This window comes from Drosophila willistoni, assembly GCF_018902025.1.
Source record: "Drosophila willistoni isolate 14030-0811.24 chromosome XR unlocalized genomic scaffold, UCI_dwil_1.1 Seg143, whole genome shotgun sequence".
Lineage (NCBI taxonomy): Eukaryota > Metazoa > Arthropoda > Insecta > Diptera > Drosophilidae > Drosophila > Drosophila willistoni.
In genome coordinates this window covers 2,218,466-2,244,019 of record NW_025814056.1, presented here as the reverse complement: position 1 = coordinate 2,244,019, position 25,554 = coordinate 2,218,466, and the positions used below count along the sequence as shown (strand labels likewise).

At 34.1% G+C, this 25,554-nt stretch overlaps 1 protein-coding gene and 1 long non-coding RNA gene across 4 annotated transcripts; one reads left to right on the top strand and one right to left on the bottom strand.

Moving 5' to 3' along the window:
* Positions 1 to 11,689: 11,689 nt before the first annotated feature.
* LOC124460626 lies at positions 11,690 to 13,395 on the bottom strand. Of its 2 annotated transcripts, XR_006954527.1 has the most exons (4): positions 13,327 to 13,395; positions 12,337 to 13,156; positions 11,997 to 12,257; positions 11,690 to 11,928 (listed from the first exon to the last, which is right to left on the bottom strand). It is a non-coding gene; the product is annotated as an uncharacterized LOC124460626 (long non-coding RNA). The 2 variants fall into 2 exon arrangements; XR_006954526.1 differs by having other exon boundaries at positions 11,997 to 13,156.
* A 1,735-nt stretch (positions 13,396 to 15,130) lies between these two features.
* On the top strand, positions 15,131 to 18,732 carry LOC6646428 (peptidoglycan-recognition protein LA). 2 transcript variants are annotated; one of them, XM_023178088.2, is made up of 5 exons: positions 15,131 to 15,159; positions 15,343 to 15,420; positions 15,489 to 15,877; positions 15,946 to 16,152; positions 18,536 to 18,732. In XM_023178088.2, coding segments are annotated over exons 1-5 (819 nt in total). In that variant the 5' UTR covers positions 15,131 to 15,158; the 3' UTR covers positions 18,680 to 18,732. The 2 variants fall into 2 exon arrangements, with proteins under 2 accessions (XP_023033856.1, XP_002069137.1); XM_002069101.4 differs by lacking the exon at positions 15,131 to 15,159 and having other exon boundaries at positions 15,194 to 15,420.
* The last annotated feature ends 6,822 nt before the right edge of the window (positions 18,733 to 25,554 follow it).

The window sequence follows — 25,554 nt, the reverse complement described above, 5'->3', positions numbered from 1 at the left end:
ACTAATGGCACATACAGATACACACACACACATACAGAGAATGAGAGAAAGAAAGGGAGAGAGAGTGAGTGAGAGAGAGAGAGAGAGACATGCATACATTTAATTATCGAAATGGCAACCATTTTCCCACTGACCCTTCGTCTCCCTACATAGCCACATAGGCTATCCACATACCCACATTGAGCTTCAACTGTGGAACGTTGTCGCCTCGGTTTGAACTACATTTTCTGTGAAATTGACCAGACAGAGACTTTAAATTGCACAAGAGTAGTTGGGCCATTGGGCCATTGAAAGTCATTCGGTCGGTCGGTCGGTCGGTAAGTCGGTCGGTCGCACTTACGAATCTTTGCCTTGCATCTCTCTCCCTCTCCTTGTGTCTCTCTGCACAACAAGGACAATAAATCACTTGAATATTTACTCTATTTTATGTTAAATTCACTTAAGCAATTCATTTGAATTATTATCAAATCGAACACTAATTGAAAATCAAATTCAATTAACCAACAAAGTAATAAATTCTAACAGAAAACTTAACATTTCCACAATGACAATAACAGAAAACTGAAAACAGATTCCACACACAAACATTTTTTGCATTATAGAAATTCCCCGCTTTTGCTTAGTAAGTACTAAATTTCTCTCAATTTCTCAGATCTCTCTGTAGAATTTTTAGAACTTATTATCTACTATAGTTATCATACTATAAGATAGACTCCTACTTTTTAGGAATTCTTCAGAAAATCACATAAAAATTATATTTTTAAATATTCAAAAACCTACGACTCTTAGAAACGTATTAGTATAAATATATTTTCTACCGATGAAAAGCAACAAATTTGATTTTAATTAAAGATTTTCTACTTTTACTACTACTTTCTACTTTGATTATAAAAAAAATAACACTATTAACACTATTAATAACACATTTTATTAGATTTGCATTTTAAACAATTGGAAATGGTTCTCGTAATACATACAGCTTCTTCTTTTAAAATAGTTTTTAATATTGTTTTAGTGTCAATAATTTACACAAATGATTCTAACAGAACAACCACAAAATTAATTGGTAAAAAGCAATCGATTAGTTTAAAATTATTCTATATATTATAGAAATAATCAACGTTTAGAGAGAGTTTTGACATATTAAACTGATTAAAGTCAAATTTGACGTAAACATAATCCTACAATGATTTAGCCAGCCATTTGTTCGAAAAGCCTATGAGATTTGGCAAAAAGTTTGAATATTAATTTGATAAAACTAACAAGTTATTTCTATGTAAATCATAATGCTAAAGTCTATGATTCTAAATTCGTTGCAAATGTTAAGGCCATCTCAGTTGTGTAACAACATTACAGTATTAAAGCCCCATAGGCAATTTAACTTTATGCTGCAAGGTTATTTTTGGTTATTCGGTAGTCAAATATAACATTGTCCACTTGCCATTGAATTACTACAAAAACACAGAACAGAACAACAGAAGCTGTTGGTTAATCTTACGGCAATGCAATGAATCTGTTATCAATCAATGGCAGGAGCATTAGCAGACTCTGTTAGCTAAATGTGTTAGCTGTTTCTACACTCTTGCGAGTGAATCTGTAGCTACGCTAACATAAAATGAAACCTGCAAGTTTCAATAACAATTTCAGCCCCTTATGAAGTAAATCTGCTCTCTGCATCAGCAGACTCTATAACATACATAGAGCTGTGTAGGTTAATTTATAGCGTGCATAACATTTTTACCCCTTACCATAAATTCTGTTAGCATTTCCCCCCTTTAACTTTTAATCTGCTACCTGGCATTGCCTATTCTAAGGACGAAGCAGTTATAGCATAGAGTTACTTATGTAGTATAACATTTTCATCGCTTGCCATAATTTCTGTTATTCTTAACAGTGGCATATATAGTAGGAAATGCTAACAGTTTGCACCCCTTAAATATTTAATTTGCAATTCTAAGAAATTCTTGCTTATGTGGCATAACATTTTCATCCCTTACCATAAATTCTGTTATCAATTTGCCATTAGCATGCATAGCTCTGTTTCTACTTAATGTTCCTACCCCAAAACAACAGAGCTGCTAGAGTTCCCATCCCCTTGGCAATAGCTATACTAACATTATATGGAAGCTGTAAATGAATTTTCTATGCAGTCTTATTGACAAAAATAACCCAACTGTAAGTTTATATTAAAGGCAAAATTAGCATTTCCACCCCTTAAACTAACTCCAGGTCTCTGTTGCAGAGCTGCTTGAACTCTGCCCCTTAACAGTGAATTCTGTTGTGGAACTCTGTAAAATACCAATCCTCAGTACATTGTGGACCGAAAAACTGTTCCCACTTTCCCCTACTCTGTTAGGATTCATTTACTTGTGGATTGCAACTGTTGCAGTAAAAGTTTAATTCTTATAATATTTCATTTTCGTAGAAGTTTTTTTTTAAAATAATTTTCAAGAAAAGTTCCAAAAGTTTTCCTTTCCTAGCACTCGTTTTTGCTCACTCACTCTCTCTCTCTCTCTCTCTCTCTCTTGCTAAGTCGTTTACTTCTTCTCAGACAATTATGTACATGGAAAAATGTTTGGTAAAGTCATTAGAAAAACTTATCAGCTAGCTTAACCAAAGTCACGAACATGCATTTTATATGTGAGTACGTATGCCACGCCCACACACACACACACACACGTTGTATAAGAACACTAAGTACTTATCATAATTGCAAGAAAGGCTGCCAGAAACTAGATGTAGCGAAATATGTTGACTGCATTTGAAAAATATTTGCTTAAATGCCGCAAACCAAAAACTCAGATAGTTGAAGAATGAAATAAGCGCAAAGGCAAGGGCACAGCTGATTTTAACGTACCGCAAAACGCACATCCAATACGCCCACGGGGTCCTTGGTAACTTTTGGATGGGACCGGAATGCGAGTTGAGGAACTGCGAGGTGCGGGCCGAACAGAGCGGCGGTCGGACGGACGTGTTACCCCACTAGTACGCTAGATATTGATGTGCACAAAATATGCCAAATATCTGTAGTGATAGGCGCCTGAAAGGGACAGAGTTTTGGAGTGTTATGTATATATGTACACAAGGTTGGTTAGTTGAATGGGTTGAATGTGTGGATGGGTGTGTTGGTGGGTTATTGTTAAAGCAGCGAGCACCAAATCAAGCGCAAGCCCAAAAGTAGCAACAAATAAAATTTTATGCGCTATGCGAAAAAGTTTTTCTTTTGCATAACGCCCGAAACGGCAACAACATTGCCATCATTGGCAAAGGCAATGGCAATTTTCATGTACAATGCAAAAGTTTCGATTTTATTGTATGGGCGTGAGAGGCGACGGACGGCTCAGGGTGTGGGGATGAAGGGGTGTTGGTCTGAAGCTGAGTATGGTTTTGGCTGGTCGTTGTCGGCGACGATGGAGCCGGGTCTGAGCTGTCTGTTCTTGTTTGTTTCGTTTTCATTTCTGACAGCCCTTAGAAGAGCAGATCGAAATGTTCTCTCAGCGATAAATATAACCAAAACCAATGGCAATGGAAGTCAATGCGGCAACATTGACGGTGGCAGCAGTAGCAGCTTATATAGCTGCCGGCAATTGAAAGTCTGAAATAGTTTCAAACGCCATTTGTTGTAGTTATTTTTAAATGCCAGCCGTCAACGGTGCCGCCGTTGCCGCCAATTTAAGATCATAAAGACACAAATTACGTATACGACAAGTGGCTGGCACACGAGAACTTTTAAACTTTAATAAAGCCATGCAAGTAAAACAATCAAAAGGTTGCAATATTATTAGTGCTTTAACGATTTGTCAAACGAATTGCTCATACGCCAGGCGAAACAACTTTTGCCCTGCCAAAAGATAATAGTTGTCTTTTCATATTTAATAAGTTATTGTTTATCTGATTCATACAAATAGGTGCACGAAATTGATAACTTAATAATAACAAAATAATAAAGCGTTTGGACACCTTCAATGCCGACCACGCAGTCGAAATTCTCTCAAGGAGCCTTCACAAGGAAATTCCTTGTTCTTTAGGGAATATCCAAGAGCACGTGTATAAAATTCCCTAAACAAAACGGAGCAAAAAAAAGGATAGTTTCTAGGGACTACTTAGGAAGTTTCCATCAGCATAATTGGTTGCAAGACAAAAAACAAAAAAACAAAGTGAAAAATTATTAACACTAACCTAAGATAAGAGGAGAGCCTTATAGGCACAATTTCTAGCAAATGCTGCTGTAAATATTTAAGTGCAGACACGAGTAACAACAATTTTTGGTTTCTGACGATTTTTTTTTTTTTTTTTGGAATTCTTTATATGCTGGAAACAAATTGTTTCGACATCAAGGAAATGTCTAGAAAATTGTTTCTTTGGGAATTTCAGTACTCATTTATTTATTTTGCCGGAAACCAGAAAACTTAATTTAATAAAGCTTTAGTGTACTATGTTTCACTTTAGTTACATAAATTGCTTTAAAAATTTAGTTGCATTACCAAAACAAATTTAGAATAAAAAAAAAAATTACACAAAATTCACAATTTTAATCAGCTTTAAGAGTTAATAAAGAGTTTTTATTTAGCCTATTCAATCAGCTTACAGGGTTGCCGAACTTTATAATTGTTTAGAATAAATTTCTTTTTCAGTGCATATCCTGACAAAAATAACTTAGATTTAATTTGTGAATGGTTTTTTAACTAATTTGATACGAGTCCTGCCAAATAAATTTTGTTTTTACACAACGTCAAACGTTCATTTGTCGCTTATTGTTAACCATAAAAAGTAGCACAAGCATTTCGATTAAAATCTTTCGGAAACGAGAACAGGTCAGTTTCATTTCCACTGCTGTCATAACTTTGTTTAAAATTCAATTTTTTTTTTATTGCCAAGAATTTTCTTGTACATTAATGGTGAGAACGAAATAATAGACCAATCCTTAGAGCTGTTCTGAACATAGTACAGATTAATAGAAATATGAAATATGAGATATATTTGCATCTACTTTTCATTCCACTGACTCAAAGGCAAACAGGACTCAAATCTGATTTAGATAACATTTGAAATCAGAAATGGAAACAGGACTGTATGAATGTTAAATTTGTCAGCAGCATTTGGCATGGCTAATTATGCTAAGCCTCTTTAATACATAGTATTAATGGTGTAATTATGTATAACTTAATGTTAAATATGAAAGGTGTTAAACTTTAGACTTATTCACTCGAGATATTTGAGATGCAAAATAAGCTCAGCAAGCTCTTTCTATTTGTGTTTCGCTTATCAAGATCGGCGCTTATCACCTTTGGGTACTTTCCTTGTTAGTACATTTATGTAAAGCTAAAAACCTCGTACTCGAGCTTATCAATGTTGTAATCTTACCCTTAAAATGCTCTTCTATACTAAAACTTTTTGTTTCAGCTGTTTGCCATTTCAGCTTTGCAGTAGCGATAAAAACAAGCATTTTAGTCTTTAGTAATATATTTACTGATTTATCAAATTGGTCACTCATTTGATACGCATCCTCACTTTTTGCCTCACCTAAGCGCTCTTCATTGAAAAGAGAAAGAAAGAGAGAGAAAGAGAGAGACACATACGGATGCACATATATAGGGATACATAGATAAATCGTTGGCAATTTGAATGGTTCTGCTGCCAAGGCAACTAAAATTGCCACTGCTTTGCCTCCACAGTTTAAGCACTGCAGGATTAGGGAAAGAAGAGGGAAGAGGGTTGGACAGGAGAGAGTGGTAATGTAGTTTATATCCACAATTTAACATTTGAAATTTTCACTTAGTGCATTTGGGTTTAACTAATTTGCATATTGTCTATTTCCGATGCAATTGCATTTCACTCAAGCTAACAAGAACAAAGCTAATCAATTCATTTTTGACTAAAACGTTTATCAGTGCTAAAACAGTCTGCTAAACTTGGCTCAAACAATTTCTTAGTATGAAAATCCAATTACCAATACAAATGTCCATACAAACCCATGTATGTATCTTTGTGCAAAATCTAAGAAAAATGTTATCGAATTATCATTGTGAATTAGTTTATCCAACTAAAACTAATTTTAGCCAGAGTAACTAAATTTCGTTTTTGGGTTAAAAACTAAGAATATTTAATCAAAATATTGAGCTTAAAGGCTGCTTTTATGGAAATTAACTAATTTATCCTATAATTTTTCTCATCAAACTATAGTGAGTTTTTAATAACGGACAAAAATAAAAAAGAGAAGAAAAACAAAAGTTTTAAACAATTTACTGATTCATCTTTTTATACCCTTGCAAAAAGGGTATATTAATTTTGGTCAGAAGTGTGCAACGCATAGAAGGAAGCATTTCCGACCATATAAAGTATATATATTCTTGATCAGCACGACGAGACGAGTTCAAATAGCCATGTCCGTCCGTCCGTCCGTCCGTCCGTCCGTCCGTCCGTCCGTCCGTCCGTCCGTCCGTCCGTCCGTCCGTCCGTCCGTCCGTCTGTCCGTCCGTCTGGATCAACGCAAACTCCTCCTAGACCGTAAAAGCTACAGAGCTGAAATTTCGCATGTAGGCTTGTATATACTGCAGGCGTTGTATATCTCGGATTCAGCCGGATCGGATCACTATATCATATAGCTCCCATACAAATGGCAAAGTCACGAACTGTGACTTTTCTCAATAACTTTGTTATTTTCTGAGCTATTGTCATGAAATTTCATATTGGTGAATTAATTACACATATAAACGACTGTGCCAAATTTGATCAACATCGGGTGACTATATCATATAGCTCCCATAGAAACGATCTTTCGAAAACAGTGACTTTTGTCAATAACTTCGTTACTTTTGACGCGATTGCTTTTAAATTAAACATTTGTTAGTTTAATATATCTGTTAATGACTGTGCTGAATTTGATAAAGATCGGGTTACTATATCATATAGCTCCCATAGGAACGATCGGTGGAAAACAGTGACTTTGATCAATATCTTCGTTATTTCCTATACTAAGATTGTAGGCCGTTCTTTCGCAAATGTTAGCCTTTTTAGCTTAAACGTTTTTCCACTTTGATGGCTTTAGGTAAGGAAAGAGTTACCATAAAAGTTGCAAGGGTATACAAACTGACGCGGTCGCCCCGGCCCTCTGGTTAATAATTAATGCAAGTATATGCTAGATATATCAAATATTCAGATAAACTTCAGCGAAAAAAGTAGATCACAAAATGTTGTTAAATTGACCCAAATGTGTTGCCTACTTCTCGGCATGAAAGATTAATACCATTCTCGTATCCACAAGAAAAATTAGAATCAAATAACTTTAACTGTTAACTACTTTAAATGTTAACAAATTAAGAATGCTTCAGCAATTTATTAGTCATAAAATTAATTCTGAAAACAAATGGGAAAGTGTTTATAAAACTTTTTCTTCTCTATTGCCTTGCGATAACCTAGAAAAGGTAAAAGACAGTCACAGAAATAGAGAAAGAGAGAGTGTTAATTGTGAAAATCAAGAAACTTTCTTCTTCGAGAGATTCTTAATTTAAACAAAATTAGCCTGGCGACTGTGAAGGAAATTAGAAACAAAGACTTAGAGAAATAGAGATACCTTCTTGTGATGTGTAGATACATAGATTTCCATTGAATAAAAGACATTACTCTTATGAAAGACCGAGTTGCTTAGAAATAAAATCTCATATAAATAAATTTTCAAATTTTAGTGAAATGTTTGCATAAATTATCCTTCACGTGATAACTTATACTTGTTTGAAATTCTTGTTTCTTTTTTAAATTCCTTTATTTCAAAATTTAAGTCAAATGAAAAGGTTATCAAATTAAAGTCTACAGAAATTGTTTTAGTTTCGGTTTTTTTTTTGTTCAACTTTCATGTACCTAGACTAGCTGAATTTTCTATTTGTTCTTTTCTCAACTAAAATCACCGCAGTCATGCTTCATTCTCTTTTGCTGCCTGCTGTCGTCGTCGCCCCATACCCCCTCACTTGCTCTTTTGCCGCCTGCTGTCGTCCTACCCACCTTGCCTTGCCTGCTGACTAACTTGCTAAACACCAACGTATTAGCAGACCCCATGACAGTTTAAATTTCCACAGCGCCATTTTTCGCAACGCTTTTGTTGCATATTTCACTTTGGTTCTCTCCTCTTCTTTTTTATTTCTATTTTCGTTTTCTTTTTCTAGTTTTTTATTTTTTTTTTTATTTTGTGCCCCTTATTGCAGCAGAAGGAAACACAACGAACTGCCAAATGGCTTGCGCAAAGCGGAAGAAAAACTAAAACAAATGTCAGTAGTAGTTGACGCGTTGCCACCACCAAACCAACGGACCATCGGACCAACAGACGAATGGACGCACATACAAAACGTAGCGATCCCCCCCCTCCACTTACCCCTCCCTATTCCACGTGCCAACTGCCAGCGAAATGCAAATGTCATTTGCAGTTGACACTTGACTCAGCACTTCGCACTGTCCTAGGGCACTTTGGGGTTTTCACCTGCAACTTCGCATACCGCCTCCTGCCTGCTGCTACATCCCTAGACTCTCTTTTTACTCCTGGCAAATGTTGGCACAATGGGTAAAGAGACACACATACACATACACCCATTTAAATACACACACACACAAATAAAGCATAAAAAAATTGAAATAAAATAAAAGTTGTAGAGAACAAAAAAAAAAGAGAAATAAAGGAATGTCAGGCAGGGCAAGCGACTAATGCCATCTGAACATGAATAAAGTCGTGCCCCTTTTGGGGAGTTGAATTTGCCACCGCAAAGGACCAGTGTTACTTGGTGCCTCATCGTCGTCAACCTCATCCTCATCCTCATCTTCATTCTCATTCTCATCGTCTCGTTGTCGTTATTCTCGTGGTCGTCATTAGGAGGGCAGACGTCAAAGTATGCGCTTTGTTTTTGCTGCGTGTGCCGTGCAGCGTGTTAATAGCCAGGCACCCGTGTAGCCGTAACCGTGTTTCTCTAGCCGCCAACACACACAATCCGTCTTACCGCTCCTGCTCCCGCTCTTGAACATTCACCCAATCCATTCCCTTTTTGGCATTGCCTGAGTTGACACAGCCAGCGGTCTCCAGGTGCGGCGCACAACAGCAAAGTCAAGTGTTGCAGTTGCCATCGTGTGGCGAAAGTGAAGTTTGCACAGCATGAACATTGTGCAGCAGCAGCAGCAATTCCTCTTCCACCCTTTGGTCATATTGTCTGACATTTTGCTTGGTTTTTTGGGCCATGGATAAACTGTTGAAAACATTAAATTGATGCGGATTACAGGTGCCGGCTAAGTGGCTTCAACTTTTTTGTAAATTGTATATTACAAACAGTTATAACCAAAATATGTTGAAAATTACTATGTTTAATAATTTAAACATTCATTTATATTACCAAGTCAATGGGTCGTATAAGTAATAAAGGCTAAACAGAAGAAGGGGACGGAGAGATAAGCCAAGTGTTTGGTTTTTGAACTAATTTGAGCTTTTTTCGGAAAGCTTTTTTGATTAATAATCGCCAATAGATGGCGTCACTGTAACAATTTTATAAAAAATAATTTTTTGTCTACTACTTAGGTATAATACTGTATTAGCTGTTATTATTTCTGTTTTATTTTTATACTCTTGAAAATCCCTATTTGATCCTTCAACCAAGGGTGTGCAATGCATGGAAGGAACATCCTCTTAAACTATTTACATATGTATATCTTCTTGATTAGCACGGTCAAATGAATTAAAATAGCCTTGTAATGAATCAACGCACTCTTCTTCTAGTCTAGAGCTAGCTGCCACTCCACCTACAGCAGAAATTGAGTCATATCATATATAGAAACTATCAGTATGCATTTATCACCAAAGTAAGTTATTAATCTAAGCATATAGCCATCTCTTATTTCAGAAATTTTTATCGAAATCGGATGACTATGCTATATATAGATAAACTAAAACAATATGATAAATAAGTCGCAGCGCTCCAGCTTGAATTTGCAGGCCATTCTTTTACAGAAGCTCGAAATTTCTGATAAAATGTTTTTTCGCTTTCCAGTCTGTGGGTCAGGAAAAAATAACAGAAAAACTTGCAAAGTTCTGGTTTATTTATTTATTATCTGTATAGCAATTTTATGAAGCTACTCTATGAAATACGTCTCTATTTTGATTTTTAGTAAAATGCTACTTATAATATATAAAATCGTAAAAGGTATTGTACAACAGTCAATAAGTTGTACTCGCTTATTCCAAATACAATTATTTACTGTATTCAATAATAGAGTACATTCTACTGAATATTGTATATTTTACATCATAAAATTCGAAATAAATACATTTCTTAAGACCTATTGTCGATAATTTTAATAAAAAAGGAAAAAAAGCGGAAAACCCCTTAAGCAATGTTTATTTCAAACTTAAAAAGTTGATTATCCCAAACTGAAGAAAAGTAATAAAGAAACATTTATATTTCAGAATATGCTTCGATGTCTATTAAAAAGTTAAAAGTTTAAAAATTTTTTGTTAAGTTTATTTTTAGTTTATATTTCAATTATCATTTTCCACTGAAATGTAAAAAAACACAGTTCATAAAAGATAAACTAATCTGTGCATTCTTTATTAACAAAAGATCAGTGTTTGGAACGTGACAAAGTTTCTGAACGTTTCGCAAATATTTTACCATAAAACTAATAAAATCGTTTTGTAAAAAATGCAAAAACAAAATACACAAAAAGAAAGCTTTTAAGCATTTAAAAACACTTTTTTACAAAATAAAAATAGCTTGTCTTTGTTTACGTTGTTTTTTTTTTACTACCTTAGAAAGTAGATAAACGTATTCTTTCTTTTACCTTATTTTGGTGTTTTCTCAATAAACTATAACTGGGAAAATTTTGAGTTCCTTGCGTCTATATCTTTAAAACTTTATAAAAACTTGTGTTTTTTGGAGTTACTGATTGATTTAGTGTAAAAATCCACCAGGACAAAAGTTTTGATCACGACTTTGAGTCACCCATAAGCAGGTTAGCTTCAATAAAAATGACATGAACTTAAATTTGTTGAAAACCCTAAAAAATAAAGTACATATAATAATCGATACTAACTTTTACTTTGTACAATTTGAACATGTTTTGTTTTTTTTTATTCTCAACGTTTTTCATTAAAATGTAATACTTATATTTATTTAAAAAATTATGTGAGAACTAAGAATTTAATGAGTGTGAATGTAATTTTTATACCCTTGCAAAAAGGGTATATTAATTTTGGTCAGAAGTGTGCAAAATGGTGTGTGCTTCCTTCTATGCGGAAGCATCTCCGACCATATAAAGTATATATATTCTCGATCAGCACGACGAGTTCATATAGCCATGTCTGCCCGTCCGTCCGTCTGTCCGTTCGTTAGAATAGGTTTTTCTTTTGGAAATAGGTGCGGGAAAATTCAAAAAAGATTGCGACGAGGTGCGTGTTCCATATTAGAGACAGTTTTGGCAACGAGACAGACTGATACAATTTTGACGATATCACGATGAAAACGTTATTTGTTAGGAAAATACTCCGTTCTCCTATATCGGTTTCTTCATTCGTCGCAGAAGTGAATATCAAAAATGGCTTTGAGTTAGCTCTGCTATAGACATATATACATGTATTATTTAAAGTGAAGAAAAGAGTATAGCAATCAACATACCAATCACTATTTTTTTAGAATTTATATTTTGAAATGATAAAAAACGGTTACGATTTCTACCGGTTATTTTAATGAGAAACGGACAAACGATGTTTTAATTACACAATGTTGTAATTATAGTATTTTCAGCTAGACAAGCAAATCACAAATTTTTGAAGTCCAAGAAGTCCTGGGATGTTTGTAAAATTCGACCCGTTCAGAGAGTACAGTACTTCAATCATTCTACTTCGTGAACTCATACAGTGAACATCAAAAATAAAAAGAAATTTGCTATACTTCTGAAAATCTAAAAAGGAAAAAGGTACGGGATAATATGTTAACTGTTCAATTGGTTAGTAGACATGAGGATGTTACTTTTCATAATTGTGACCAAGTGTTCTTTTCCATCAATTGGTCATCAAACTATCGATCTCAGCTACCATATATGACCTTAAGACAGAGCTTGAATATCTGCCCAAAATTCAGCCGGAAACATTGGAGATTTCTGCCTCAGGTGTAACGTTGGCCGAGTCAGATCTCATGACAGAAGTTGCTCCGTTGTCGTCCTTTTTTGTGGGTCTGATTATGGTCTGATTATGATTATGGTCCTGGTTGATAGTCAGAGTTCATCGAACTCTAGCATTGAGTTAGTCATCGGATGGTAGCCAGCTCTCTGGCATTGAGCTCTCCTCAGGATCTAGTAGCGAATACTTACAGCCATCCACATTTGATTGCAAACGCGGGGTTAAAAGAAAAGGCCAAAGGTACGAAAATAGGTTCTCAAAAAGGTTCTCGAGTCCAGTGAGAAGAGTTTGCAAAGCTCCTCGTATGGATGTATGCAGGAGGCATGCGGCAAGGGAGGCTGCGACTTTAAATCCAGACCACGCTCGGTGAAATTGGAAATGGAAATGGAACCGAATGATATAAATGGACAGCGGCCCCCTTACGTAAACATACTCCCAGAGAACAGGCTCTTTGTTGTGATCGTTTCTTCCTCAGAATGTGATAAAAACTTTTGCGATCTGTTGGAAAAGTTCTTTGGGATTTTTTTTTGATTTCAGGAAAGTTCGCTGTTTAAATTTTAATGAGGTGACTCCGGTAACTGAGTACAATGGGCGGCTATACATTGCAGCGGCCAACGAAGATACAGTGGAGTGGGTGGGGCGCAACGTATGTGCCATGGAGCCGTATCAGGCCGTCAGTCTTATAAACTTCCTACACCTAACACCGGCCAGAGTTACGTGGCCAAAGGTCGAGGAGTGTTTGCAGTTAATTCTCAAGCTCCTGGAACTGCAGAATGCTGATATTACGACGGAGAATGAAGCCAATGAAGTCACAATGGATTGTGTGGTGCGAAAAATATGTTCCATGTGATGCCTTACCGGATCGACTTCAAATGAACGCAAATTACGGCGACTTTCTCATCGGCGAAAGGGGGTAAACGTTTCCACGAAAAATTCACTCCCCATGCCCGACCATAACGTTACAAAATAGACGTTCAAAGAAGTCTCTCCGATAAGACGAGACGTTGTACCCTAGAAGAGAAAAAGAAAAAAGTTGGAAAAAGGATTACAGTAACATCCATCCTGTTGCAAGTTGTGAGAGGGTGTGTGTGTGTGTCGCCTTCCCAATTTAAATAACCTAAGGCATACCCTTTCTATTCTATGATATTTTTATTTTTGTTTTTTGGGTTTTTTTTACTTACCTTAATTTTGTTTAGTGTCTTATTGATGTTGTTACTTGCTCTGCTGCTTTGCTACTGAAATGAATCCGAATCGGATCTGGGGTATTGAAAATGAAAATGACAGAAGAAACACAAGGCCTACTTTTATTTTCAATTGAAAATTAGAGTTCATTTTTTCTTGTTATCGATTTTTATGCCCTTGCAAAAAGGGTATATGAGTTTTAGTGAGAAGTGTGCAACGCATAGAATGAAGCATCTCCGACCATATAAAGTAATTTTTGTGCATTTGATTTTTTTCCAAACGATTTTTCAAGAGATGTGGAAATATAGATTACCTAAACGTAATTACTTAAACATAATTCAAAGAGATTTTTGAATGAGCCAAAGGGACCAAGCCGAATTATAAGCGATTTAACCAGTTTTTTATAACAATTTGAGTGGTTTTATGGAAATTTTAAATGAAATATTCTTTTACTTATTATAGTACTTAAAATAGCCGTAGAAATAACCAAGTTTTAATTGAAATATTCCTTTTACTTATAACATTAATTGAAATGTTCCTTTTACTAATAATGTTTATGATATTTTCAAAGAGAAGAAAATGTTTATGCGATTTCTAATAATTCTTACAAGAAACCGCAGAGATTTCGAAAGTTTTTCAAATATATGAAATCGTATATCATATTTAAGAGATTAGATTATATAAATTATTGGTAGAAAGACATAGCATTTAAACCCAATCGGGACAAGTTTTTTCGAGTCCAAACAAAACGGTTCCATCTCTTTCCGTCATGAATTTCCATATGAATAAGATCATTGGACCTTTGACCCTATATCGGAGACCAGTTACCATAAATTATATGGGCGATTAGAAGCCATGCTATCAGCTTCAGGTAAGGCGCATATTATTAACTTATTTTATATTTAAATAATTTACATACATACATATATGAATATTAATTGTAAATAAAGGTAGGTATATAGAAGTGTATTAGTGAAAAATCATAAATGGTGTAGAACATAGATTATTTGATAAGACATAAAAGCACTTCAATCAAACACACACACATACATATATACACTCTGTGGGATTGCATGGCATTATGTATGTGTCTGGGTTTCGATCGCATTGTGAATGCACAACGTAACACATTGCGCATACGTCACGTATGCCAGTATGAGTTTTAAACAAAAGCAGACCTTCATAAGAGACTAAAGGAAGAGAAGAGAATAAAGGAAAGAGAGCGCAAAATTGTGATATCGCAAATAAAGCCCGGCAAGAAAACAAAAACAAAAACATAAATGATGACGCAGCCAACACAGTCAAAGACTACTTCCTCACTTCTTGCCGCCGCCACAGCGGTATGCCCTCATTGTGTGTGTAAGTATTTTTTTTTGTTTTCCCCCACAACAAAAACATGTCAACCCAGGGTAAGCTGGGACGCGAGGGAGAGAGCCACCGGCTGTTTTTGCCATCGCCGACGACCACTTGGCGTTACTTCGGCAACGTTTTCAGTTGTTTCAGTTTCAGTGACGAGTTCAGGTGGGGCAGTGGCTTCTCCTTACATTATAGTCTCTTTTTTTGCCCAGATAATTATCGGTCAATTTGAGTGCCACTTGGGCAACCCTCGTGCCCATAATTTGCCACCATTTGCCCCCATTCTCTGTCTATCTCGCTTACACGCTCGCTCTCTGTATCTTATACGATCATATTTCTATGATTCAGAATACAACAAATTAGTCACTTGGAACATTAAACAATTTATATATATCCAGATCGTAATTTTGTTTATTATAATTAACAATAACTAGACCTCAGTGTTTATATGTGTGTGAATGTATGAGTCTCTTCGAGTGAGTGTGTGTATATATATATATATGTATATTTATGGCAAATAAATAAGTTTTGATAAGACGCTCATTTCCATTTTGCCTACTGTAAGAGAAAGTTCTTCCGATCTCACTCTCTTTCATCAACTTTTTGGCTGTTTTCTTTTTATTGTTGTTGTTTTGGGGTCATGAAATTGCTATTGAAAGTGCATTCAGAACGTATTGCGCGTAGAAGACGTGCCACACCAGAACCGTCCATACTGCCACCATCGAGAGATTCATCAAGTATAGTGAAACTTATAAGCCTAAACCAGATACAACATAATACAAATTTCTCGTATTATTTCATATAGGAATCAACATCAATCGACAGTCAGTGAATGCAAATCCATCATCATGTTTTACACGCAATTTTCTTGTAGTTGTCACATTAGTTTGCCTGGTCCTTATTGCCGGCATGATTATTACCTATGCGGAATTAAATAAGTCCATAGCTAGAGCACTTGAACAATATGAAAGCCATACAGAGCATCTAATTGTGGAACGTCATCAGTGGGAAAATGGCCCAAAAGGCAATCGAGGTCTGCGAAAACGTCTCGACAAACCCATACCCTATGTACTAATCACTCACCTCGATGACCAATTGGCTCCATGTGACAGTTTTCAGCAGTGTTCAATTGAAATGCGAAACATGCTAGAAGCAGCAATAAGTCTGAATAGCGATATAACTTGCAATTTTTACGTAAGTCATTTTAATTTACAAAACACGATTTGCCCAACACCAATTTCTGGGTCATTCAAATGAAACAGGTCTCCATGGACGGCAACATCTTCGTGGGTCGCGGCTGGGATATGGTCAATTCCTATGCCAATCATTCAATATGCATAACCCTAATGGGTGACTATGAGAATTTGGACCCCACCATTGAGCAATTAAAGCGATTAAAACTGATCTTAGACTATGGGGAACAAGAGAAATATCTTGCTGCGGACTATAAGATTATTGCTCAAAGGCAGGTGAGTTGAAAATTTAAAAAATATCAACCTTTTCTGCTTATTCTTCATATTAGATAACACTATTTAATAACATAATGGATATATGATAAAAAGTTATCATTTTGTTTAGCCATGAACTACAATCTATTTAGTAGCTGATATCAAATTGAGTTCTTTGCCTTATCGGAAACACCTTAATTTCTTGTTACAAACCTCAAACATGTTTAATAATGGGGAAACCAAATATTTGGACTTCCTATGACTCAAGTTTCCAGCGCAGCTATATAAAGTAATGTTCCATATTTATTAAACTTCCCCAGACGGAAACCGCCAAGCACTCCGTTTTTGAATTAAATAAAATAATCAATGATCTGCGTCAGTTTTGCGTGCCGATGATACTTTCGCTTCTTCACCGTGTGACAGCATTGTAAACAGTAAAGAAAGTCTCCCTGCTTTTTGATCAGTTTTGTAAAAACTAATGAAAATATAGCCGTCCTATCATTAAAATTGTAAGGCATTGGTGATAATATAGTAAGTCTTTAATCAGCTCGATTTCAGAAGTGTTGACGGCAATGTCATTTGGGTTCCAGTTTTAGTTATGAGTCACGTTTCGATATTGCACTATCCCATCTTTAAGTGGATCCCATATAACTGTCGGTCATCCAGCCCATGAAAATATACAATTTGAAATGTTTGTGGGTCATTTCTGTGATTACTATATATACAGTTGACGCTTAAAAACTATGCTGTGAATGAAGGAAACGAGTCCTTCTAAACATAATGTAGCTAATGGTATTTGTTAGTCAAACGAAAACGAATAGAATAGAGTTCAACTCACAGTTAAACGAAACCAAGTTAAACTCTAACTCGTATTCGGAAATAGGATTTTTCTTGCCAAGTAATTCAAGTACTCAAAGAAGTTTAACAGAAAGATAAATTTTCTATTTTATACTTTAAACATTTTTTTATCAGTAAATGTCCAGCACTATTCGAGTTTTAGAGTCTAATGTTCTTTCAGTTGTGAGAAGCCATTGAATTACAACTTACAAACTCATGATGTAACTCTATTCGTTACTCGATCAGACGAGTAAAGTGAGTTTTCAGACCTTTCAAAAACCCAATGACTTAGTTGGGCTTTTGAATATATTCATACAGTGCTCTACTTTGAGTTTTTAAGTGATCACATTGTAACTTACTCTCCCATACTAGCTTTTTTTCCAATAGAAAACAGTTTTGTAATCGATTACTTTATAGCTTACACTTTTAGAAACAACAGAGGCAGTGTATGATTACCCTTTGTGTATACCTTCTTTGGTATCTTATTGATTTTTTAGCCTGATCTTTAAAAGGACAAATGAATTTTCTCTAATTTTTTCATGAAATTTCTTAACCTTTGTATGTCGAATTTAAAATGAGTTATTGTAATTATAATCGGAAATATCTAACAAGAGTAAGCAGAATCTACTCTCAAAAAAGTCTTTAGAAAATACAATCTTGTTAAAAAGTCATCAAAAAAATACAAATATTTTGCCATCATATATAAGCATATAAATTATGTTTTAGGACTACGAGTATTATAAGTAAGTATATCATTATGGTTTTGAAAAGAAGTACATTTTAGAACTCTCTTCAGACTCAGAGGCTAGATATCACTACAAAAAATACACTGATGTTAATAGATTAATAGAAGAAATTATCAACCAATAAATAATTAAAAACTTAATAATTAATGGTTAACTTAATTAATTTGTAATTAAATTTTTATAAAAAAGTTTGGTTTACAACTAAATCTAAGGAGAGAGAGAGAGAAAGCGATGGAAATTAATATATTTTGTGAATAATAAATATTAATAACGATCGAATCTAACTTTAGTTAGCTCTCTATCAAAATTAAGCTGCTCTCATTATTTATGTCTTTTTCTACGAAGTGCAAGATAATGAGACACAACCAAATAAAAGATAGAGTATAATTGATACATGGATCTTTGGCAACATTTCTAAATCATGTGATCATATAATTTCACAAAATGTATTAAAGTTTAGCAAATGACATGATTATCGAAATGCCAACTATTTTTTTTTATGATTTTGAAAATATTAATGAAGATTTGCCTAGTAACTCATAACAATTTGTAATTCATAACAATTTGTATAACAAAACCTAAAAATTTAGAAAATATTTTAAAAAGAAGAACTAATAAGACACAAACAATTTTGCCTTCAGAATCAAAAAAGAAAATTATTAAGATATTCTCTAATAAGTATATTGTTAAAAGATAGTAAAGATATAATATTTACATTGCTTCAGAGCTTATACATACATCACATTAATTTAAAAAAAAAAACAAAATCAACACTTATTTATAGAAAATTGTAATTATTATTAATTTTTATTAAATTTCAGGTGAAATCCACAAATAGTCCTGGTAAAAAAGTTATCGATGAAATCAAAAATTGGAAACATTATTATAAATGTGGCTATGGATATATAGATAAATGTGGCAACGAATTGGGCATGACCGAGGAGAATTGGAATGGCAAGCAATGAATACTTTTTGTTTAGGTTCCAATGATAATAGACTTTAATTTTTTTTTTCTTTTTAAACGAAATGTAAAAATAATAATAATAAAACTAGTTTAAAAGTAAAAACCCAGACAAGTTGACTATTTGAATTACTAAACGGTTATAATATGGCTTTAGACATTGATTAACCAAGTAAGTAACATAAGCGAGAACCGGTTAAGAGGTGCATATTTATATATATATATATGTATATATACATATGCACAGACATGGTCAGGTGTTAGTGCTGAAAACTCTCCCGTATGCCATTACCAGTAATTTTTTTTTGCCATTCGAAATTCTCTCCGATTCTCGCATTCTCCCGCTAACTTGTTGTCGCTGAAAAAGCTGGAAATACCCAAGCGTGAAACCAAACCTATCAGTACATATGTTCATATACAGAAATATATGTATTTGTAAGTGTGTATAGAGTATATATGAGTAAAACATCATTATCGGTAGCTTGTCGTCATTATTAATAACCAGCCCAAAAAACAAAAATGAACCACATTTGATGCTGTAGTATGTACCTCTACTTTAAAGCATTTTATTTGTTGTTGTTGCTTTTCAAACTTAATTACAACAACAACAAAATAAAAACAGGAACAAGCATACATATATATCATTGAAATTGATAACTGAGAGTCGTTTTTCCTTATCCCCAATTCAAATTGGAAATTTTTATCCAGTTTGCAGCAGGAATTTTTTTCCCATTTAATTTTTTGATTTGCCTTAGTCAGGGGGAAAACTGATGACTTGACCGAGCTGCTGCTAAGCTAATTTATATAGACATTACTTGTTTTAGATTTATTTTTGCTCTTTATCAGTAACGGAGTTACCCAGAGTTCTTTCACTACTTTAATTACTATACAACGCACTTTTCAGATGCCTTTTCAGTCTCTTTCGCTAACAAAGAGCCTAACGAAGTTCTGGTTACTCTGCACAAACGTTGCCAAAACGACACGTGTAAAATAAATATATATACATATATATATTTTTTTTTTTTTCATTTTGTTCGTAACCAATCGAATGGGCAACTCAAAATTAAATGAGAATAATTAATATTAATTCAACAATTGAAAAAAAGCAAGCAACGAATCATACACAAGAAAAATACATGTATTTTAGAATCAAATTTTGTATACTCTTATTTACCATCCACAAATGAGGTACAATGGTATTTTAAAGTAGCCAAAATGTTTGTAGCTGGCAAAAAAAAAACAGTACCGATGCCATACAAAATTTTGTTAGATCATATATCAGGAAAAGTAACGTAAATTTCGGATAGATTTTCCTCCTATCTAGTTACTCCTATTTCAAGGTGTACCTCATTACTTATGCACATGTACATATATGGATTCTAAATAGCTAAATTGCCAGGAACAGGTATTATTTTTTAATCAATAATATGTATTTAATAATACTATTTTTATTAAAAGACTAATTGATGAATACGTTTTAATGCAAAAATTGATGTGCCTAGTTTTCTTTTTTAAAGCAAACTCCTAAAGTAAATATTACCAAATTATTGAGACTTTACGCCTCATTGTTGATCTTAAAACATTTTAAAGTAGTTCCAATTACGTTTCAATTATTAGGTTACATTAGTTCTAGTTGCAATAGTTTTAATTTTGAAATATTACTTTCGCAGCTTTTATTGTTAAAGTAAACAAAATCGAAGTAGTATTATAATATTCGTCAGTGATTCATCCAGCTTGAATTTCACAACAAATCGAAGCGACGAGACGACGATATATAGCCATGACCGTCTGTTCGTTCGTCCTTCCTTTGTCCGTCTGGATCCACGCGAACTCCTCTTAGATCATTACCGCTACAGAGTAGATACTATGTTGGCATGTTGGTTTGTATATCTCTGATCCAGCCGGATCGGACTACTATATCATATAGCACCCATACAAATGACAAAGTCACGAACAGTTACTTTTATCAATAACTTCGTTATTTTCTGAGCTATTGTCATAAAAGTTAATATTTGACAGTTTCATATAATCTGAGCCGAATTTGATCAAAATCGGATAGCTTTATCATATATGCAGCTGTATACAGCTGTATAAATAAACATATGATGAAATGTCATGTTAAAAGTGCCGCATAGCTTTAGCCTAATTTAAAAGATAAAACATTTTTCCACTTGCAAGGGTATACAAACTTAGGCACGGTCGAAGTAAGTCCCGGCCCTCTGGTTTATTTTGCATACTGATAATAATGAATCAGGTTTTAGTTTATTTCATTCAAATTAAACTTGCGCAACACAAAAATTATTCGATTTAAGTGAAATTTTAAAAACTTGACAAAGTTTTCTTTTAAAATTTAAAACATAACATAATTAAATATTTGAATATATTCTTTAACTAAATACTAACGTGCTCGCTGACTATAGGAACTAAAGCAACTGATAATAGACTGAAACTCACATCATGGCTAGTTTAATAAGCCCTAATCTGCTAGTTAAAACCATTATCTCCAGACAGACTTGCCAAGGATCAGACATAATTCACTAGATATGTATGCATATCAATTGAAAAGACGTATTTTAGAATGATCTAACCATATTTTCCCCAATACTCATTAAAAGGGCTTAAACAATGTAAAAAGATGTAAAAAAAAAAATTGGCTATAATTATTTTATTTCCCAATTATTGTCAAAACTTGTTTTATATTTTCCTAAAAATAGTTTAAAAATTCTACAAATAAATGATGCAAACTAAGTAAAATTGCGCCTTTGTTTCAATTAGATTCACACCACAGAATGATCGAAAAGTCACAAAATGGCATTGGTTCTTTGGGTCTTTTGCTCTCCATTGAATCGTCGATCATTATTATCATTTGCTATCTCGAACATAATAATTACATGAAGATTTTTACAATAACACAACTTTTTAGCCACAATTTGCGCAATTTATTTTTAATACAAGAAAAATGTCTAAATAAAAAAGAAGCAAAAGAAAAAAAAACAACAACACCAACGAGATATACAATATCTCTTTTATCTCTTTCCATTTTCGCATTTGGCCGAACTCAAACAAAACAATTCCTGGAAGTGCCACAGTTGTTACTTGTACCCTATAAATATAAAGATATATTCATTTTTTAATAAAATTCGAAAAACATAGTAAACGTTTGAAATTTAATTAAATCAGTTTTAGCCAATTAAGGTACTTTCACAGGGTGATGAAATTGCTTTTGCTCTTTTTCTTACAAAAAGGGCTTATTAATTTTGTCCCGATGTCAGCGTAGAAGAAGTCATATTTGACTGTATAAAGTTGATTCCCGTCCGTGAACAGTAATTATGATAATATTCACTATTTTCTTGCATTCAGCCAGTTCGGAACAATGTATCATAAAGTTCTCATAGGAACGATCGGCCGAATAATTTACTTTAGTTTTTATTCAATAACTTTAATATTTTCTCAGCGTTTGTGATTAAAATTAACAAATGCGTGTTCAATGTTATTATTGACAAATGGGCCAAATGTTATAAGAATCGGGACACTATATCATACTGATTTCCATAAAAACGATTTTGGCTAACACAATATTGTTGTTTCTTATTCCGATATCAATAGACCATGTCCACCTGTCCCTCGTTTAACACGCTTCCTAGAAAACAGGCGAATGATACAGGGTAACAAAACTTCGGCACAATCAAAGTTATCCCAGTCTTCTGGTTATTTTTTGAAATTTCGGTTTAGCGAAAATTATTTGCGAATATAAAACTGTATTTGTGGCTCTTGTGGGAGCGTGTGTTTGTGATTTTTGTTTTGTTTATTGGTTAGACAAATATCAAAAACACAAAATACAAAAAAAAAAAAAGTAAGCAAAAACAAATAGTCACAGCCACAGTCAAGTCAGGTGGGCCAGAATGGGCTGAACAATATAGAATTTCTCGAATTTTTAAAAGAGAGAGCACGAGAGAACCTAAATACACAAAAATGTGAAAATATTAAAAACCACTAAAAAAAAAAAGAACCAAAACAAAAAAAAAATGTATAAAAATTGGAAACTGGTTATCGAAAAAAAAAAAAACTTTCATAATACTGCACTTGTTCCAGTTCTAGGCAATCTATATACTATATACACCTGGGGAAGAACACGTTTTTCTTTTTCTTTTTTAGGCCTTAACTAGTTGTAAAACATATGAATTCCTTTATATACATAACTTAAATAAAAGTTGTCAAGCTGGTGGAACAACATCTGAACTTTCAGCATAAACCGTATCCAAATATACATTTATAAAGATAATTCTCATTACTAGATTCTAAAAGTCATCATTGTTTTTTTGGAAATTCTCGAAAACAACAACAAACATTATATTCAAGAAAAGCTTGGAACAGGTTCAATATTAATGAAACAAGGCAAGGGGGGACGGGGAAAATGTAATCATTGCTTTAAATGTGCTTAACATTAATTTAAAAGCACGAGCATGACTCTCCCAAACGTACTTGCTCTCTATCTCTCTCGGATTTCTCTCTCTTGCTCTATCTCCCACACAGCAGCAGCAGCAGCAGCAACGGCAGCAATGGCAACAACAGCAACAGCAACAGAAATGACAACGGCAACAACAGGTACAGCAGCAACATCGTCGCTCGAGGTTTTGTAGCATTTCGATCGCCGCTCAGTTGATTGAAGCCATTCGAACGCGTCGCGTTGTGGTGCTCGAAACTTATTCATTCATTTGGCGCGTTTTGCTTCCACAATCGAACCAACAATATTAACGCAAAAAACAAAGCCTTTCAACATACTTACATATAGAGGAATATATATAGTATACAAATATATATTTTTGATACGCATTCGCATTTGTTAATTCGTGTTTTCTGATTTTTTTTTTTTGTTTGTTTTATTTTTTTTTTGTTGCTGCTGTTGAAGTTTTATTTGTTTGGATATTTTTTTATCGTTCCCGCTGCAGCTATTCAGTTTGAAGAGGCGTTTTAAAAACGTCGTGCTTTTAGTTCATATACATAAATATATTATGTATTTTGTTGAATTTTTTTTGTTGTTTTGAATTCGAGAAATGTGTGAAATTCATGGTAATGATGCGTGTGTTATTTAAATTAATATTTATAAATTAAATAAATTGGTTTATTTAACTTAATGTGTAATCATAGCGATACCAAGGACATGGAAAATGGCAATAAAACAACAAAAAAAAAACGTACATACATTGTATAAGAAGTGAAGTGTACACTGAATGGAAATCCGACATCCACATACCCTGCGCATTGCACAAAAATGGGATTTAAATTCGTGTATGAATCTCTTGTAGGGGGCGGAGAGATTTTCCGTTTTTTCCATATTTTCTATGTCCAGCATCAGAACTTCCCTCCCCTCTAAATTCTTCTCAGAATTTAGATCTCTAACTTATCGAGCAAAGCTCATGTTTAAATTCTAAGTATTTAGATGCAGATAGATATATAAATCAAACAATAATATAAAAGTTCTTAATCAACTTTTTAATTAGTGTTAGTAGTCTCATTTATATGGAAATCTTATTTTAGTCTTAAAATAACTTTTTTCATGGTATTCCCTAAAACTAACTGGAAAAATTATAATGGAAAAAATTTCTCTCAGCATTTCGTAAAAATCAATTAATTTGCACCTAGCCATATCTAATGATAATTTTTTTTACACACGAAAACTTGACAATTGCCTTAACAGACTCCGCGCTCCCATAGATCCCCCTTTCTGATCGCGCCCCACCCCCTGCCCGATACCGATACCCATACCCATAAAATCCCCGCTATATAGACTTCCAGACTCGAACAAAGACATACAGAAAATAAAAGAGATAGAAAGGTGGAGAGAGAGAGCGAGAGAGGCAGAGAAACAACGTGATAATGGCCGCCGACATTGCCGCTTAAATGCCAATGTATTGGTGCGCTCAACAATTTTGCGGCTCCTCATTGATTCCCTCCTTCCCTGCCCGCCCCAGCCATGCCCCGCAAAAACAACAACCAACAACCCCGTTGTTGTCATCGTCCATCGTTTGTTATCTCCTCTGGGCGTCCGTTCCATACTCTTTCCACCTCGATTTTAATTTTCACTTTGCTAATATCAAAATTCTGCGAATTTTGCAACATAATGAATGAATTTTACTCTTTTCAATACTTCCACCCCTACCCCTCACCACAAAGAAAAAGGCAACTCTATACGTCATTAGCTACATATAAACTATTTATTACTTATTTGACTTTCCATAAAAAAGGTATATAAATAAAATTGCGTTGGGAAAGAGCGTTTCAAACTTTGCTCTTTTGAGATATTTTTATTCATTATAGAGAAGGAGTGACAGCGGGCAAAGGGGCTAGGGGGGCGGTTTAGTTGGCTATCATTTCTCGGAATCCACTTTGGAAACTTACTACGTAAATGATTATAATTTGCATAAGCTATAGTCAATGGAGCCAAATTGACGAATGTCAGAAATGAGAAAATCGGCTAACAATTTGAGTTCAACTCAAAAGCAAACCTAAATTAATAATTTATGATTCTTAAAGACAAAAAAAATGCAAACCAAGTATAGTAACATAGACTTTACAATGTAGAAATGAAATATTTTTGATAACATATGTACATCTGTAAATCGGCCAAATAATACTAATACCGGGGCATACTCCCGCCCATCTTTAGATCCAGCTCTGGTTATCACCTACATTCATTGCTATGAGGGTCCCCCATTTTTTGGCTCGATATGAACACTGTGCAGCATATAAACACTTTCGAATTGAACAAATGCCAAGTGAAAATATAAAGATAGATAGATACATAGATATACTTGCATAGATTAAATAAAATGTAAGTCTATTATTGGAAAGCTTTCAAATAGCTCTACATTATATTCA

What these genes read in the sequence shown, in the direction of transcription:
- LOC6646428 (XM_002069101.4), top strand. Translation starts at nt 15,324, where the DNA reads ATGAAATTGCTATTGAAAGTGCATTCAGAACGTATTGCGCGTAGAAGA. An exon ending in ATATAACTTGCAATTTTTAC is followed by an intron (nt 15,878 to 15,945) that starts GTAAGTCATTTT and finishes CAAATGAAACAG; the next exon opens with GTCTCCATGGACGGCAACAT. An exon ending in AGATTATTGCTCAAAGGCAG is followed by an intron (nt 16,153 to 18,535) that starts GTGAGTTGAAAA and finishes ATTAAATTTCAG; the next exon opens with GTGAAATCCACAAATAGTCC.